Source organism: Glarea lozoyensis (assembly GCF_000409485.1).
Source record: "Glarea lozoyensis ATCC 20868 chromosome Unknown GLAREA10, whole genome shotgun sequence".
Classification (NCBI taxonomy): domain Eukaryota; kingdom Fungi; phylum Ascomycota; class Leotiomycetes; order Helotiales; family Helotiaceae; genus Glarea; species Glarea lozoyensis.
The window spans coordinates 1468829-1487009 of NW_007360984.1; the positions used below are offsets into that span (position 1 = coordinate 1468829).

Genomic DNA, 18181 nt, shown 5'->3' on the forward strand with positions numbered 1-18181 from the left:
GGAGCCATTGGCACCAGTGAGCTCGTCCCATGTCGTCAATGGGCGCTCAGGAAAAACGATAACTACCTATTCTGAATCAGGAGATTAATTTCAGTCACTATTTGCCGCCCTGTGGTGAGTAGACTCGATCACAAGATCCCGCACTTTCCATTGACATCTAAATTTAGAGAACTTCTTTGTGGTCAAAGACAATGTCTCCTTGATTTTTTTATATTTCGAGACTTGAAACAATCTCAAATAAAGATACTCGATATTCTGTCCGTCTTGAATTATTTGTTGAGTATCAAGGCTATCAACCATTACCAATGACTCTTTGACCTCGTTCTGGATAATTCATTGTATTCAAGCTATTTAAAGGGTATTCAAGCTATTCAATCTCTTTCACTAGATAATTCTTTGAAATAAAGAACAGTATTCCTATATGAACACCACTTCTCACTTCTCACTGTTCTCTATTCATTCTTTACTATATATTTCATTTCTTTCTGCAATCGACTTTTCTTTTCCCATCCTGCATCAAAACACGACAGGTTCGTGCTTAGATATTACCAGCAACATCTGCAACACAGTTTCAATCTATACAACTTCAACAGATTTTAGCTGCGCTACCTTCTACGCGATCATGCAGAACCCAGGAGAGAACAATGCCTCTGACCGAGAAGAGGTGATTGTCGACTTTTCAGATCTGAACGCCAAGTTGATGGCATTCAACCAGCACGATGCCGATGAGTTCGAACAATTCTTTTTGGAGGACGACAGCATACCCATCGTACCGTACACAGAAGAGACTTATCAACACATCTTTGAATATCCGGAGCCGTCATATGACAATCAGCAAGCACCTCTTCAAACGTACCTAACACAGCCATACCACATCCAGCCAACAACAGAACCACACTACGGACAGATGCTACTCCCTCCTTCCAATGAGCAAGGCTTTGCCCCGACTCCTGGTCTTTCGTTGGATACCGGCGACGAGGTTATCTATCGCAACAAGATTCTTGGAGAGTTCAAGAGCCCGGTCACCCCTCTCAGTATCATCGACAACCACAAGCATCCCTTCGATAGAAAGCTTCAGCAACTTCTTGAGGCAGAGCTACGCAAGGAGAGAAATGCCGAGATCAAGTCTAAGAAACAAGAGCTGAGAGTATCACCATATGATGGGAAGATGAGCAAAAACAAGAGGCCCCAGAACATTGCAGAATTTGACGCTAAGGATGTTTATAAACCTGTTCCAAAGGATTATATCAGATATCCTTGGGGGGCAGACCCTCGAGGTGGACCGCCTATGTTCCAGTACTCAGAGCACGGAGAGCTTACACCTGGTGCTACATATACCACCGAGGAGCTGCACACTTTCCTATACGACCACAAAGACCACTGGAGAAAGGAACAAGGCAACCGAAAACAGTCGGGTCTTCGACTTTGGATACAAAATCACCCAGCTGACAGCAAGAACCGCTATCCAGTTCCAGGAAAGTCAGAGAAATGCCGCTGGGCCGAATGTCCAGTCAAGGGCGGAACCATTCACAAAGGATTCTTTCGAGTTGCTTTTGACGAGGTTTCTTCGTGGTATCCCCACCCAGAGACACTCGACCCTTTTCACAATGCCGGTTATATGCATCTCAGCTGCCTTGAGAAGATGCTAGACTTCCCATTGCTTTGCAAACATCTCGATGTCGTCCCAGATTGTCGCGTCCTCCTCGAAGGCCACAACAGAATGGCCATCAACCGCGATCACAAGAAGATGGAGCATATCTGCCTTGATTTCATCCAGAACTCTCAGCCAGGTCAGAAGCAAAACACCGACTCTGATGAGTGGTACAAAGATACACTGAGCTATCGTCTCACAAAGTACCACATCACCCACCAGCCCAACCACATCAAGGGTATCCGCGGTGAGCGAGGTGGAAACAACATCGATATCCACCTTGGGAACACCGAGGTCTACGCGCGCAACGAGCTCACCAAGAAGCGCAGAGCGCCAGGTGAGCGAAAAGCTCCCAGTGGCAATGGCCGTGGGAAGCGCAAGCGCAATGATGACCAGGTGTTCGAGGATGATGATGAGGAAGAGTTCATTCCAGATGCAAACATCTTCGACGGAGATCTTAGAAGTCCATCAAGGAGACCGACAAAGCGACCCCGAAGACGCTCCTCGGTGTACCAGTGATGCACGGTGGCTACATTCCGAAATAGGTAGGTACTGAGAAGGTTTTGTTTTTGGCTTTCTTTTGCAGTAATTTAGCGTATGATACCTGATTAGACTGCTACTCATTGATTTACGACGTAGCTTTAAATATACTATTTTTTTTTAACATTGTTTCCACTCGTCCCTACATTGATCTTGCATGCTTCCTCTTGGTGACTAAATCAGCTTAACAGACCTCGGAGTTCCAGGAAATTAGCACCAAAAGTGAATAAAAATTAACTTCTAGGATATCAAAGGATATCAAGAGCACCTTTTCCCACCCATCTTCGCGGTGGACATAATGAATAAGTGGTAATAGCTTTCAACCAACCTGGCAAATGAGACCAATCTTAGGCCTAGATAGATACTTTAAGTTATATGGTTTTCTATCAAAAGTCAAAACTAGTTTGTTTTACTGAAATCACAAGCAAGTTGTGGGATATTCTGTCAAGTCAATCGAGGAAATATCCTATTCGGCTGCCACTTGGTTGTTCACCAAGAAACACCCCAAATTTCCATGATCATCCAAAATATTTAGACTTAAACCCATATCGATAGACTCTGTCCGCACACGCAACAAACAATTTAACGTTCTCTGAAATATATGAGTGCTCAAGAACAAGCAGCGGGCTAATACTGCCCATGATCGGTTTGGAGGATATCATTGAACGTCAAAAATCACTGGTATTACAACTTCCAGAAGAGTACAACTTCAGAAGTGACAATTACACAAATTGCTAGACAAGACATGTGGCAATGTTTCATGTTATTTGTTTCAACATTATAGTTCCACCTTCATCATTCTGTCTACTGTGATGCGACTGCAAGGATATGAGATTCTGGCTCAAATTTTGCTACATCAGCGTAATAAATTAACTGGAGTTGAAGTGTCAAACCCATAGAACTATACTACTACTAATCCTCTTATGTAACATTTCCAGCACTCATAAGTATGGCTGAGTCCTCGGTCGCATTATCAACAAGTTTAGTGCCAATTGACGGTTTGTGGATGGTGAAGGGTGCTCAGCATCATGCACAGAGTCCTCTGCCAAGATTTACTATGACCGTCCTGAGGTAATTCGAATTCTACATATTCTATATTAAAACAATTAGGAGCCGTATCAGTGTTTGTGCTTATTCACCATAAACCTCTTCTTCAGTGGGGTGCAAATGGGACCTTGATGGGCATTTAACCATCAAGGTTCTCAAGACCAGCAACGACAACCACTTCAAAACCTATGAACTTCGGTTTTGTTTTGTTTTTCATCTTTTGGAACCATATCTTGCTGAGCATAGCTGCTTCCCAAAATCTTTTTCGGTCATTGGCAACCAATCTTGGAAAAGTCGCTGACTGTTATCCACAGATCCCGGTGTATATCTCACAACACAAGTAACACCGCTTTATTTGCAGCAGTCTCTGCAACATGGAAATATCTAAACTTCACATACATGATATCATTATCATAGGAGCTGGCCCCTGCGGACTTGCAGTTGCAGCACGTCTTTGCGAAAACACACCCTCGTCTCTCTTTACCGAAGCCGAGCATCGACACTTCCACTGGATGAAAGCATCAAATTCGTCAAAGCGCCAATCTAAGCCTGTAAGAACTAGCCGACGTTCCAATACTTCTTTAGATCGTCTTTTATCAGGTCCTTCCGTCTCAGGAAAGTTGGACATTCTTGCTTTGGATGCTACAAGTGACAAATGGATGGGAGCATGGAACAAGCGATTCGAGATCTTGAGTATCACTCACTTGAGAAGTCCTATGTTCTTTCATCCAGATCCAAGAGATCGAGATGGTATGCTGGAGTATGCTTATAGAAATGGCAAGGAGAAGGAATTGAAGGAGATCAAGGGGGTTATTGGCAAAAGCTTGAGTAAGCATCAGCGAAAGCAAAAGGCTAAGAATGGGTAAGTGTCTCGCAGAGAAATAGCAAGTGTGTCTTCTGTCGCTGATCCCCACTAGTCATAGATCTCAGGAGACAACTTACTTGGACGAACGTGACCGTAACGATTTCTTCCGCCCTTCGACTCGTTTCTTTAGCGAGTACTGCAACGACGTCGCGTGCCGGTACAACATTGACAGCATCGTGGAGAAGTCAACAGTTACCTCAGTCTCATACAGCCCAAATGAATTTGCAGATGGAGGAATCTTCACACTACAAACTTCTACTGGAGTAAAGAGAGCTCGGAACGTTGTCTTCGCAGCAGGTCCAGCCACACCTCCAACAATCCCACCAACATGCACTTTTTGTCACAAGAATCCAGAAGGTGTCTCTCATGCATTCTCACCGCATCCATCGCCGACATCGTCGCTTCCAGATCACGTACTCAACAAAATCAAAATTGGAAGAAACACAAGTGTTGCTGTTATCGGAGGCGGGTTAACATCAGCACAAGTCACCTGCGCTGCCATCAACTCCAAAATCTCCAAAGTCTATCATCTCATGCGTGGTCCCATGAAAGTCAAGCATTTCGACGCAGATCTCTCGTGGGTCGGTAAATATCGCAACTTTCAACAAGCAGCGTTCTGGGGCGCAGAATCTGACGAGGAGCGATTTGAGATGATCACTGAAGCGAGAGGCGGCGGTAACTTCACGCCAGAATACAAAAAGCTTGTGCTGGATTTGGTCAAAACCGGTCAAGTCGACATGTTTGAGAACATAGAGGTTGTTGACGCTGAGTGGGATAAAAATATAGACATGTGGAAGTTGAAGACTGAGCCCAGCGTCGAGGGACTTTGTGTCGATCACATTGTTTATGCAACTGGTGCTCAGGCTGACTTTATGAGTATCCCGGCTCTACAGTCTCTTCGTGAAATGGCTCCCATCAAATCTGTCAATGGACTGCCATGCATTACTAATGATCTCCAGTGGAACGAGGACATACCCTTTTTCTTCTCTGGTCGCTTTGCAGGTTTGAGACTTGGTCCCTTTGCCGCAAATCTCGAAGGTGCTAGAACAGGCGCAGAAAGAATTGCTGGGAGACTTGCGGAATTGTGTGAGGGCGAGAGATCGGATAGTGGTTATGACAGCGAAACTTATTTGGGAAACGCTGATGATGTTGATATGAGAAGACTAGGCTTGGGAGCAGCAAATCAGTTTGGCGTTCTGGCTTCGAATAGGGTGACCTTTGACGACGAGTCCGAGTAAAAATCCTGGGTGGAGCTCAAGTCTGCCACGGTTCTCGAGAAATGAGATGTAACATAGCACACTTCACTTCACGCAAAACTCTTTTGGAGTATTAAATACCCATGTGATTTTTGCCATAGCGAAAATACGATCCTCGCCAACTTTGGTTTCCTATTCCTTGTCGTTTCTAAATCCTCGCAAGCTTATTCTACTCAACCCATACAACTGAACTAAGACCGTCCTCGTTGGTGTAAGTTCCCAGACTTCCTACCTGTAATGAAGTAATCAAGCCACCTAATTTGCCCGTTGCAGTGTCCCTTGCGATGATGGATATAGTCGAGCTTGTCTGTCCACCTACGGCAACTAATGTACCCGCTTTATTGATACTAAAGCTTCTGGGGTAGAATGCATAAGCACTTGTTGCTTCTACCCAGGTGAGCCTGCCGGTAAGAGGATCGATCTTGTAAGTCGCCAAAGAGTCTGTCTGTTCTCCGAACAACTTATCATTGCGATTGGCAGCGTAAAGGAAGTTATCGACAATGCGTAGCTCCGCTGCTTTAGGAGGGAATGAAGCGCCATTGTAAATCGTGGCTGCTGGAACTTTGCCATCGGCAAAAGTGCTTAGTCTCTGCAGTTTAGACAGATCCAGACATCCCTTTCTAGATATGACATTCCAGCTTGACACGGAATTACCGAGCTCATTTACAGTGAAAAGCATCAAGCCATCCGAGGATGTGGTATTGCTTTTAGCGTTCCAAAACTCCCCGTGACGTGGACCGTCACCTGGTGCTGTCCGAACATCAGGACAAGCGCTCAAGTGCCCGGTGGTAGCATTGATGGCAAAGATATGGATTGCGTCAGCGCCGAGATCAGGAATGAGGATGAATTTCCCCGTAGGATCAAGAAGAACCTGATGCGGATGAGGCCTGTCTTGACGCTCATTAGGTCCTGGTTTTGGTATAGAGAAAGTCTCTATCTGAAGGGGCACAGTGAAAGGTGCATCTGGTCCAGGTTTAAGGGGTAGTGCGTAGGTCGTCAGAGTTGAAGGGGTGCTGTAAGTAATTAGACAAGATTCGATTGAGAACCATCTGCACTTACTATTCCACCGTAGCTACATAGCTTCTACCAAGAGGACCACCGTAAAGGATCCCATGTACAGAATTTCCGGTGGTCTTCGCCTGTCCTGTGACAGTGAGCACACCGTTAGAGGCTACGCTATATTCCGCCATTGTACCATAGCCTTGCCATGATTCGTCGAAGCAATATAGCTTTTTGGTGTCCCCATAGTATTGCAGCCACTGGACTAAGTTAGCATATATTTTTCCTCGTAACATCGAGAGCTGGGAGCCGTGTCTGAGGATGAAAATGTTTCTCAGATATTGTGAACAGGAGCTCAAAAGGAGAGCCAAGGAACAGCATACCGTTGGTGTGGAGCCACAGCCTCCAGCAGCAGAAGTGATATCAAGCGTGCCATTGCTTCCTTCGGTGGTCAAGGAGAGAGTAAACACTGCCCCGCTAAAATGAGTCGCTAGCAGTGTAGAAGTCAGGGCCATCGTGGTGGGGATGAAAATAAAGCTGGCAAGCAAAGTCCGGAATATTGGAGACATGGTAGACTGCTGTTAAGAAACCTTGACACTATACTATGGCTCTGGTCGGAACACAGGTCCAAGCAGCTGGGTGCAGTATTTAAGCTCCACCGAGCTCCTGGTTCATGGATATGGTGAACATGTTTCCCCGCATTCATTTCACATTAGCCCCAATCCACAGCATTGTACCCATAAAATTCATCCCTCTAGTATGGATGCTGAAAAGAAGCAAGTGATGCTAGTTGCAACTTTTCCAGTGATGAGACCCGGGTAAAGATGATTCCTCCGGCAGATTTCAGGGTTACCCGCAACCATTGACCAGTAGATGAACGTGAAGGATTTTACCGCATATTACAATTAGCATATCGCAAATCAAATGAACGCCTCAAAGCGCGTCTCGTAAAACATATTTTGCTCTCTCGTCGCCCATTTTGGAACAAGCTAACCTTTTGCCGCCGCGTTCCATGCATTGTTTGTAGCTCCAGCTATATTGTTTCAAGGTGTAGAGCCTATAGTGACACGGCTATACACACAGTTGCCATATGAGTACTCATTGGATTCTTGAAATTAAGCTTGGAAAGCAGCTTATTATTGCAAGGAGTCAGCAGTAGTACCACAATAGCGGATTGCTCCCATGTCTGCGGACTTGCCTCGAAGTGCCTAAGCGAACTACTTAGATACCATGGAATGCACCGCATAACAGAGCTAAGATTTACCGCATCTACAGTTATACTGCGTATCAAAACACTTTTTTGAAGCAACAGTTGAAAAGCCGGTTACCACGTGGTTGCGTAATCAACGCGTTCTATTCACACTAACGCAGAACCTTTGAGGGTCATTCGTTTCAAAGTGGTCGTTTTGAACATCGTTTCTCACATTGAGCTTAAGATATTGTACATGAGAGAAAGCCAGTGCTGTCCGTTGCGTACCGTGAGACGACCAAGTAATATATGGCATCTACGTGACGTATAGCTGGTGAATATGCACAAAGTAGATGATTTACATACCTATCGTACAAAATTTATCATGACTCGTCGACGTATCCGAGGGCTTCACCCATCTTAACTTTCTGCCCCTTCTGTACACTCCAATTCCAGCCGCCCTTTATTTTGGTTTTCTCGCCCATCCACCCTTCATCAAGACTAGGCCGTGATCCACGAGGTGCTTCAAAAACCAGAACAATGGTGCTTCCAAGTTGAAATCCGCCCATCTCTTCTCCTCTACGTAAAGCGTGGCCATGCAGGAGTGGACTCGCGGCATCATAAGTAGCTTCGACAAACCCAGTGTAAGGCTCGCCGCGTTTGGCAGCTTCTTCGGCGGCTCGGTCAGCCTCCGTATCTGTTGTTAATGAATTTGTCCTTAGCTCCCGATCAAAGTTAATTTTGATAGATCCGACATTCGTGGCACCAACTGGCGTATATGAAAAGAATCCCCATCGCCACCTTCCAATTAAAACAACTCTTTCATTCAGAGTAAATAAACCAGGCAGTGTTCTTTGGAGATACGGAGAGACGCTGTAAAGCTCTCCAGCAAAATGTCTGCGCTTCTCTGCGACCCACGCAGTGGGTGAGTGAAATCTATGGTAGTCACCAGGAGCGAGATATACCACAACATAGTACAATGCAGTACGATTCTCTCTGGTAAGACTCGAATACCATGGACGCTCACCTAGAGCAAGATCCGCGCGGACCTCTGCCTCAGAAGCGGCCTTAGGGGTGGTGGAGGCATCGCCGGATTTCTTGACCGGCTGCTTCTGTTGAGAATCGCCAGAAAACAAATTTGGTAATGTGTACGATATCCCATTTACGTTGGCAAACTCCTCGTCATGTTTGATAATCTCTTCTTGATTTTCCTTGCTCGTGAAAGTGCTCTGTTGTGGGGTCCCTTCACTCGGTGAAAACAAGCTTGAATCATTTGCAGAGGCCGACGATTTGCTAGTGCCAAGAAGAGAGTCGAGACTATAAGTCATCCCCTTAACCTGCTCAACATCGCCATTTACAATTGCTCCAAATTGAAGCACACGGCCATCGGCTGGCGAAAGAAGTGCATTCTGATTTGGGTCTAATGGTCTGGCACCTGGCTTGAGCTTTCGATAGAAGAATGAAGCTAGATTGGGGTATACATGGAGATCCGGTTCAGCAACTTCCGAGAGACTGAGTTATTATTAGCGACTGCTTGTGGATTGGTCTCAAGACTCATACTTGACCCCAAATATCCACGAGTATAATTTGAACCCAGGTACCCGTAGATAATATGGTATTTCCAGCTCATTAAATCTGCCCCAAATTCTCGACATAGCTTTTAACGGTAGAGTTGACATTACCTGGACCTGCCTAATAAGGAGTCAGCCACGAGCAACTCAGTATCTAAGTGGCAACGTTATAACATACCAAGGTCCTGTCGGCCGGATCCTTTCACGTCTTCGAGGCCTGCCATCACGGCCGGTGTTTTCTCCCTCGCCCTTGCTGTATACATATCCATCGGTTTCAAGGTCCTCCTCTCGCCGTCTGGCATTTTCACGGTTGTTTATTCTGTATAATTGCGCCAGCCCAAGGAAGCCAATACCCAACCCAACTGGAATTGGGTACCATTTTATCTTGGTGTCGCCCAACGCCCTACGCAACCGCGTGCCAAATGACTCTTTGTAATCTGTGTGTTTCTGGCAGCATCTTGCGGAGCTTGAAAACCCCCGACCCTTCTGCAATCGGGATGTCTGCTGAATATGGGCAATTCGACCAATATCTTTCGCAATAATTCGCGAGTTCGCATGTCGGGTTATCGAAGACATTTTTAACAGATCTTGAACAAGACGCTGCAACCGGGGAGCTGCGCAAAAGCCATAAAGCAGAAACAAAAACGAAACGAGCAGGAAATAATGTCGAATAGGTACGCCAAAGTTTGTCTAAGTGAGCAACGATATGACGATGAACCGGCGGCGCGGCGCCGGCAAATGGTATCACCGAAAGTAGCAGGGGTTCAGAGCTTAAGGGCAACGTATCATGTAGTATTGCGAGAGCATCAGCAGCATCTTTCATCATCAAGACAGTCAACACGTCTTCGAAAAGAGTCAGAGTTGAGGTTATCAGATCGATCTTATATCTGAAGCGATATGAGTATTTTCGAACTCTGAATCATCCAGAGCTCGCCGCCTACGATACCTCCTAGTCTTCTCTGGACCCGGCCGACTCAATAACAAACACTTAAATCATCTGTGGACTTTCAGCAACAGCGCAAGTTCACCATGTCTGAGACGCAACAAACTCCCGACTCTGGCAACGCGGTGCCGACGAAAGATGACGAACAGCCGGAACCCCTCTCATTTACTCTGATTGTGGTGTCCCCTTCTGTTGGAGCTGCCAGTCGTCTGAGCTTCCCACATCTACCAGCAACAACCACCGTCAAGCAATTGAAAGCTAAAATCCGCGACGCCTTACAATCGAGTCCTCCAGACGAAAACCAAAGACTCATACATCGCGGACGGATGCTCGCGAGAGAGACAGAGACCATGCTAGATATCTTTGGGAAGGAAACAGTAAACTCCCCAGTGCATCCATTCTCGCGCTTTTGGCTGACTTCAAAATAGTTATGCAATCCGGAACAGCAAACTCTACATTTGGTTCTCCGCCCAGTTGAAGGCGCAACAGCCGCTGTGCCTCCTGTGTCGGTTCCGACTTCGAGACCGCCAGTCCTTCCGCAACCTACCCCCCAAGCTCCGAATTTATCACATAATATACTTGGCAATTTGGCCCACCAATTGCCTCGTCCTCAATCCGTACCTGCTGGGCCAGCTCACACCGTTCCGGCAGGCCAGGGAATGAATGCGCAGCAACCATTACCCGGATTTCAACATGTTCAACAACATCAGCTCCTCCACCAGGCCGAACAATATCAAATTATGATGAATAATAGACTGCTACAGCTGCAGAGGGAAATGCAAAGGTTACAGCAAGAGATGGCAGCGGCAACTCCGGGACATCGGCCTCACATGCCTCTTGTGAATGGAGTCCAACTACCAGGTGCAATTCCCAACCTCCAGGGAGGGCCACAGGCCATGTTTGGATTACCACAGCTTGCCACACGGCCTCCCAATGGTGTTCCACCTTCAGTTCAAGCGTTCATTTCGCAACAACAAAGGGGTCGAGCAGTAGACGGTCGAAATGGCGCCCAAGATAGTGGAAGTACTACCCCTGTGCGAGCTAGCTCCTCTGGAAGAGCAAGTCCAAATCTCCACCGGCCAGATCATACGTCCACATATACACGCGAAGGAATTGGGCCAAATGGAGAAAGATGGCAGATGACTGTTAACGAGACCACCACAACGATTCCGTTAGCTCACAACCAACACCACCATCATAATCCTATGGTCCAAGCACCTGGTAATCCAATGCTTGAAGTACAAGCGATGTTGCGCAATGCAGATCGAGCACAGGCTGCGCGAGATACACGCGCTGCTCTTGATACGATGCAGCGTAGTGCCTCAAACCCTAACCCGGCTTTGGGCAGGTTGGCTCCTAACGAAAACCAAGGTCAGCAAGCGATACCTGCACCTTCAGTGACGCCTGCACCGGCAATTAATGCCTCAGCAACAGCGTCGGCCTCTTTTGCCCCAAGTTCAACGACCGTTGATTCGAATACATCTCCTGATACGGACTCAATAGTTTATCTGCTTTCCTCCCCTCAAGGACCTCGGGCACTGCTCTTGGCCAATTCAGAAACGTATTACACACCCCGACAGCATAGGCGCCATCGCATTCCCTCCCCAATAAATGGATCTGGTCAACCTGAAGTACCTGTAGGATTGCCGGAATATCGTAACAGGCCAGCAGCGAACAGGGCAGATCGGGTAGCTAGACGACGGCAAGCGGCTGAACAGGTACAACAAGGAGCACCGCATGCAAATCCTGGCGCAGGCGCGCTGGCTGCGCAGGCAGGACCTGTTTTGTGGCTCATTATCCGCCTAGTGGGCTTCGTGTGGTTTTTGACGTCGGGAAATCCCAGCTGGAGTAGATGGTTCATGGTTACCGGTATTGCTTTTATTATATTCATCGTCAATACAGGCCTTTTCAATGGTGCTGCGGATCAAGTCTGGGGACCTGTTCGAAGACATCTCGAGGCTCTGATCCCTCTTGCGGGACCCGATGCAGCTTTGATACCTGCTGCAAACGCTGCCATACCACAGCCAGGAGCTCCTCCTGCAAACGCGCCGGAGGGCGGAGCTAGGGGCCGCAATGAGCCAGATCCAGCAGAAGCAGCAGCGCGGATTATTGAGCAACATCGACGCGGCAATCAGCCATGGATCTTGACCCAATTCAGACGAGTCGAGCACTCTTTACTCTTATTCTTGGCTAGTCTTGTACCCGGTGTTGGAGAACGTCATATTGCCGCAAGGGAAGCCGAAGCTGCAGAGAGACAACGTCGCATTGATGAAGCGGCCGCTGCTGCAGAGCGTGAAGCTGAAGCAAGCGCGCAGGCTGCAACCGAGGGCGACGTGAGTGCTGAGGGAGAAGCCAGGAACGGTCAGGATGAACAGCAGGAAAATCAGCATGAGCGACCTGTAGATGTGGTTCCCCTTATTGAGGTTTGATATGAAAAAAAGCTAGGTGGATGACTTGTCAAATTACTTAGGACAGTTTTCATTGGAATAGATAGGCTCGCGGAGGACAAAATAAGTGTCAGTTACCTGCCTACTAATTTTGGGACTTAATAATTCGACTTCGAATAGAGCTTAAGAAGTCGTATTCACTTAAAATAATTAACGAAATAAGTCATATTGTTCCAAGTTGATCCACTAAATGCCGATATTTCGTTAACTTAATCGAAGAAATGTTGTGCTTCGACTACCACTGAATATGTCCACCGCGAGATAGGTTTCCGAAGATGCACTTCAATCAAGTGACGGGATATAAGGTTCCATAAAACAATTTTGCCAAGACTTTGTAGCCGCACATAACATAATTCAGACAGTTGATTTGTCCAGCATATGTGTTCTGTAGTGCTGCCCTCTTTGGATGGAAGTGTCCTTAAAAGTTCGAATGAATGGCATTTCAAGGAATCAGCGGATACGAGGGAAAAGAATTTAGATGTGTTTTCAGGAAGAGATCTTTGGATTTGACCTATTGAGTGAAGCTTCCAATCTTCAATACTCACCATGTCTAAAATAAATCAAATACTGTCAAGAGTTTTCGAGAGTTTCTTGAGATCTTGTAACACGGATCATCCTAACTCTGCTTTACAACCTCTCAAAAATATTACTTGCCCTCCGGGGAATGGTTGTATGCAAACATTATCAAGTATCCACATGTCGTTATGTAATTACGTCCGTACGACCTACGTAGTCTTGATTATATATTCGTGTTCAACAGTCCAGAAAAGCCTCAATTTCTGGGGATACCTGCCGAAATACACGATTTGTCGACTTGACTCAAGAAATATCCTATCCTACCACCACTCATCTTGTCCACCGCGAGGGGAAGCCTATACTCAGAAACCATTGCCGGGCCTTTGATATTCCATCGCCTTATTGGAATGGCTCGTACCAGTACCGTTCTGTCGGTGGCCGAGTCCAACATGCTTCAATCTACTCTAGATACCGGATCGAGAGATACCTAGACTTTCACAATAGGTCGAGAACCCAAAAGGCGCAGTCAGAAGGTCGATATTTTGCATGTACTACAGGGGAAACCGAGCAGCTGGTTGATGTGTGTGATGTGAGAGATCAATTACTCGAATGTGGAGATTAGTGCAATGGAGGAGGACTTAGATATTTGTGGCTACGAATATCGATTCGATTTTGAGTAAAGTGGTAAGAGGGGTCTTTTTTGGAATCAATTGATGAATTGCTATATCGATGCTGAAGCTTTCAAGCAGCCCGCAACAATGACACGAATTGATTCTTTAATTCAATAGCTTCTCGACTTCAAAAAGAAGACACAACAGCCACGGACTCACATCGATAAACCCTAGATACCATCTATCACAATCAATATCCGACCATCTACACCTGTAACCCGTCGCCACAAACCATCTAGCTGTACGACATATCCATCCAACATCAATTTCCCAAACATATACCCTGCTGATCCCCAATTCTATAATCTAATCGTCACCCACGCATTCAAATAACCAATCCTCAAAATGCGTGTCCCAATCTTCTCCTCCCTCTCCATCCTCTCCACCCTCCTAATCACCACCACCTCAGCCCAAGGTCAAGACCCAACCAACAACTTCTACAATAACTGTGCAGACCCAGGATGTCAATTCCAGATGCTCTCCACAACCCCGCGAGCAGTCGGAGGATGCGTTAGTATTTCTTCCAAAGCTACTCTCTTCCATCTCACTCACCACATATTTAGTCATGTAACACGCAACCTCCTTCAACATCCTACCTTCTGAATCTATATACCTCCCCAAATTACTCAGGCTACATCTACAAAGCCTTCGGCGGCCTCTCCTATCCCTATCCGAATCCTACGTCCGTAAATTGCTATCGAGTGCCGGGATTTTTCTTTGCGCAAGCACAGAGTTTAGTCGGTGAGTAACTATACAAGAACCTTTTAGGAATACCTGCCATCTATAAGATTGCAACGTGGGCTAGATGATAGAACTAGGCTAATGTAAGGATCAGTCAACAGTCCAGCAGGAATAATCTGTATAGTCTATACGAACGATGATTGTACAGGTTATAGTCAAGAAGTAAGGACCAATGTGCAGCAAACCTTTGGATATTTCCAGAATGGCATCAGGAGCTTCCAGTGCTTTTAGGGATGTAACAAAAGAGGAGACGGCGGGAAAGTATGAGACTTGGATGGGGCAAAAACAGACATGACAATGATGTGTAGATTTTTGGCTTTCATTTTAATTTACAAACGTCTTTCCTTTTTTATTGCCAAAATGGAGATCGAGCCTCGTCTAGCGTAGTTGAATGTCTGTATTCAAGTTCGAATCGAAGAAGGTGATGCTATTATTCCCTGTAACGAAAGTCAGAATAACAAACGGCCCGATACCAGTGTTAACTCACCTCCGCTGCCTCGTAATATTAAAAACCTCAGTCAAACCCTTGACTGTACTCTCCACATTCATGGTGACGCTCGGCATCTTCTCGTAACTACCTTCGCACATTATTGCCACAAGGGCCAAGTACTTGTTGACCTCTCTCAACATGATTGGCCGTTTCCCATCCGTTAACACGATGCAACTCTCAGCATCATTGCAAGCGGTTTGATCCTCCAACTTCTTATTCCATGGGGGACCCTCTAATAGCTGAATATACTCCGGTGGTCGAGGCCAAGCATATATTTCTGACACGTCGACAATAACGTCAATGTAGTCACTACAAATCTCGTAGGACGGCATATCAACGGGTGACGAATCGGTGGCGATGTATATTTTCGAAAGGACGTCAAAAAGATATGCTTTCTCAAATCTACAAGCCCGGCAAAGGTCATTCAGAAGGGCTTCCAATGTTGGTAGGTGAGGTATCAGCTTTTGAATAACCTTGCTGAATGCTTCGAATATGGAATGATTATAGATTGAGGTGAGGTGAAAGTTAATTGGCGCATTCTCAACACCATGATCCGAAAGCTCATCCTGTATGCGCTGCATGATGTCTCTCTGGATATCAAGTTTGTAGTCATCCGACAAGCCATCTACTTTATGTATGAAGACCTCAACGTTGACGTTTGGATAGTTGGGATAAATGTTGAGGATTGTGCTGTTCAAGCGGTTAATAGCTTCGTGGTATTCATCCTGAGCATCTATGACCCATATAAGTGCTCCTATTTCACCAAAAATTGCATCTAGATCGAAAGATGGATCCATGAAGTTGAGTTGACCGGGAAAGTCCCAGACCTGAAAGTCCATGAACGAGCTAAGATATATTAGAATTGTGAACTAGACGGTGCGTGAGACATACTGCATCGCATCCTTTTGTATTCTTGCCGTAGATTCCAGGAAGAGCGTTTCATTGGGGGGCATTTTATGGAATACAACGCTGGAAATCGATGATTTTCCACTTCTATGTTTCATCAGCGGTAGCTCGTTCAAATGCAAATCAAGTTGTCGAACCTTCGTTGTCCCATTAATAATAACCTCGGCTTGCCTTTGGCAGCCGTACCGGGAGCTGGCTCAGGAGCATTGGCCCCATCTCTCTTTTGTACATTGAGTCGATTCTGTTCATAAACACGTTCAAGATTTAGCTGTGCTACACTTAGATGACGGACAGGACCTTGACGTGCAGGGCCATTGTACGAGCGATTTTGGTTCGAACGTCGCCGTCCTGTATGAAGAACCGGCATGGTTGTTCTAGATATTGAAAGATTGATGGAATCATAAATCAATGTAGAGAACGTTACTTGCAGCTTGCGGTTTTCCAAAAGCTGCAACTTTCTTGGTTCAACTCCGCAGCGAAGAGAGGTTGAACCAGGTGAGAAGTGAACTTCACCACATGAGCGCACAACACTTTGTGACTTGGGCTGCTCCGAATTCCATTTCCACTTGAGAAGGGAGAACCACCACTCGAATTCGTTTGTGCATCGGACGAGGACAGGATTCCAAGACTCGATCAGCAAGCGAACGTTTCCGAGGATAATGATACCGGGTACAGGAATGCTTGTCCTCCATGTAACGGCGGAACGCAGATGGATCTCTAAGGAAATAACCTTCACAGCTGGAACTATGGGACGGAAGTACACTTGAAATTATAAGACGAGGTTGTTAGCAAACATCATGTTTTCTGCGCTGGCAGCAACATGGTGACGCTCGGTCAGACAACAATGACTGGCTCTCTCAGGTCCGGGCCGCAGCGATTCATCTCGAATCACATATTACAAGGTCTCACAAACTCCTCGAGTATTGGTAATGCTCGTCGGAGGTCACCCCGTATTCAACGCATTCTTGAACACAAATCAATCAGATGGCTCATTCGCATCCAGCAGTCGTAGGAATCGAGAAGCCCCGTGAAAAAAGTCCGATGCTTTGGCACAGGAATAATAGCACTGGTAAACAGGTTGTCTCTGTTGAGTACCAAAAAATCGTGGTCTCATTTCCCGCCGAGACATGATTAGATAGCGGTATGACGCAGATGGAGAAAAAACGAGTCAAGGACGATTTGCAAGGTGAAAGTAACAATCCATCGACAGTGAAAAAGCGATTCGTACCTCTGTTGCCATTTTCCTCTTCACTTCGTCGACTTGCTGGATACTGTAATTGGCTCGTATATCCTCGTTCCCCTGGCACACGGCAGCCTCGCCGGCAGCCAACCACCTTGGGTGTATATTTGGACGGTTGTCCTCGTCTGGTTCTAAACGTTGAGGAGGATAAATATGGATCGTGTGTTTGCCAGAATATTAGAGGACCAATCCTACCCCTTGGCATTAGTCCCGTGCTTCAAGGGAGATGTGGGATATGGCCGATGGAAGGGGTTGCAAACCGTCAAATAGATGATACGCAATTTTCGACTGGAAAGGACAGAGCTGTTGACGTGGTTGTCCCGAATGCCTCCCGTGGTCTGCCTCCCGTTAATGCGACAAGATTTGGTCGTGATCGAGTGGGAGTGGTCGTTGGTGGGAACAAAAAGAGTTGATGGTGTTGGTCAGAGCCTCAAGGGCCTAAAGGTCAAGAGATTTTGCGGGGAGCTCGCTTGTTGACGCTAATCGGGCTTTTTCTGGCAGCACTGAGCTAAGGTACCTTCAGAACAGTGAACATTTTACCGCTTACGGAGCCATCAAGGTACTTCGTAATTCGAAACCTTCTTCAAATGATAAAAAGAAAATGTTGTACTCCGTAGTCATTCATCTCTAAGGCCATCTTTTTAGGCTCTTCGTTATTTCAGCAATACTTCTCCTCCTCTAAATCAATATTAGACAGGCACGCTCACGATACCGAAGTACAAGCACGATCAAAACTCAAAACATCCCACCACGGCATACTGTAACTGAAACCAGCCTTCTAGCGGAAGAGACGGGTACCAACATTATCGAGGTGCTGATTCGTGACCGGGTCACACCGAGATCTCCCGCTGCACCGCGTCTGCCCGTCGTCTGCAGGTCCAAAACTGGTATTGCATGCTTAGGATCATTTAACTGTACGACAGCGATAGATAACACACATACTCAAGGGGTTGATTCGCGGAGGAAGTTTTTTATCATTGCATTTCCCTGTTTTCTTGCTGATACTACTGCCTATCAACCCCGCAAAGTTCATATCCTGAAATAATCCGGCCTCCTCTAATATCACCCCATAATGCAGTTATCCATCTTCCCCAATGATCCTGGTATAA

The 18181-nt window shown here is 46.3% G+C and overlaps 6 protein-coding genes across 6 annotated transcripts; 3 read left to right on the forward strand and 3 right to left on the reverse strand.

The window, feature by feature from the left end:
* Positions 1-622: 622 nt before the first annotated feature.
* Positions 623-2170, forward strand: GLAREA_05510 (uncharacterized protein; the record flags this gene model as incomplete). Its single annotated transcript, XM_008078799.1, has 1 exon — positions 623-2170. One exon carries the CDS (start codon positions 623-625, stop codon positions 2168-2170), a length of 1548 nt encoding a protein of 515 aa, XP_008076990.1.
* Positions 2171-3612: 1442 nt separating this feature from the next.
* On the forward strand, positions 3613-5341 carry GLAREA_05511 (FAD/NAD(P)-binding protein; the record flags this gene model as incomplete). The annotated part of the gene is made up of 2 exons (XM_008078800.1): positions 3613-4100; positions 4156-5341. 2 exons carry the CDS (start codon positions 3613-3615, stop codon positions 5339-5341), a joined length of 1674 nt encoding a protein of 557 aa, XP_008076991.1.
* A 187-nt stretch (positions 5342-5528) lies between these two features.
* GLAREA_05512 (Nitrous oxide reductase, N-terminal) lies at positions 5529-6873 on the reverse strand (the record flags this gene model as incomplete). Its single annotated transcript, XM_008078801.1, has 3 exons — positions 5529-6372; positions 6419-6618; positions 6742-6873. 3 exons carry the CDS (start codon positions 6871-6873, stop codon positions 5529-5531), a joined length of 1176 nt encoding a protein of 391 aa, XP_008076992.1.
* A 1057-nt stretch (positions 6874-7930) lies between these two features.
* GLAREA_05513 (uncharacterized protein) lies at positions 7931-9694 on the reverse strand (the record flags this gene model as incomplete). Its single annotated transcript, XM_008078802.1, has 3 exons — positions 7931-9059; positions 9108-9239; positions 9297-9694. The coding sequence occupies 3 exons, from the start codon at positions 9692-9694 to the stop codon at positions 7931-7933; spliced, it is 1659 nt and encodes a 552-aa protein (XP_008076993.1).
* Positions 9695-10147: 453 nt separating this feature from the next.
* GLAREA_05514 (Ubiquitin-like protein) lies at positions 10148-12490 on the forward strand (the record flags this gene model as incomplete). Its single annotated transcript, XM_008078803.1, has 2 exons — positions 10148-10438; positions 10490-12490. The coding sequence occupies 2 exons, from the start codon at positions 10148-10150 to the stop codon at positions 12488-12490; spliced, it is 2292 nt and encodes a 763-aa protein (XP_008076994.1).
* Positions 12491-14866: 2376 nt separating this feature from the next.
* GLAREA_05515 (P-loop containing nucleoside triphosphate hydrolase) lies at positions 14867-16199 on the reverse strand (the record flags this gene model as incomplete). The annotated part of the gene is made up of 4 exons (XM_008078804.1): positions 14867-14873; positions 14924-15772; positions 15818-15919; positions 15970-16199. 4 exons carry the CDS (start codon positions 16197-16199, stop codon positions 14867-14869), a joined length of 1188 nt encoding a protein of 395 aa, XP_008076995.1.
* Positions 16200-18181: the final 1982 nt, after the last annotated feature.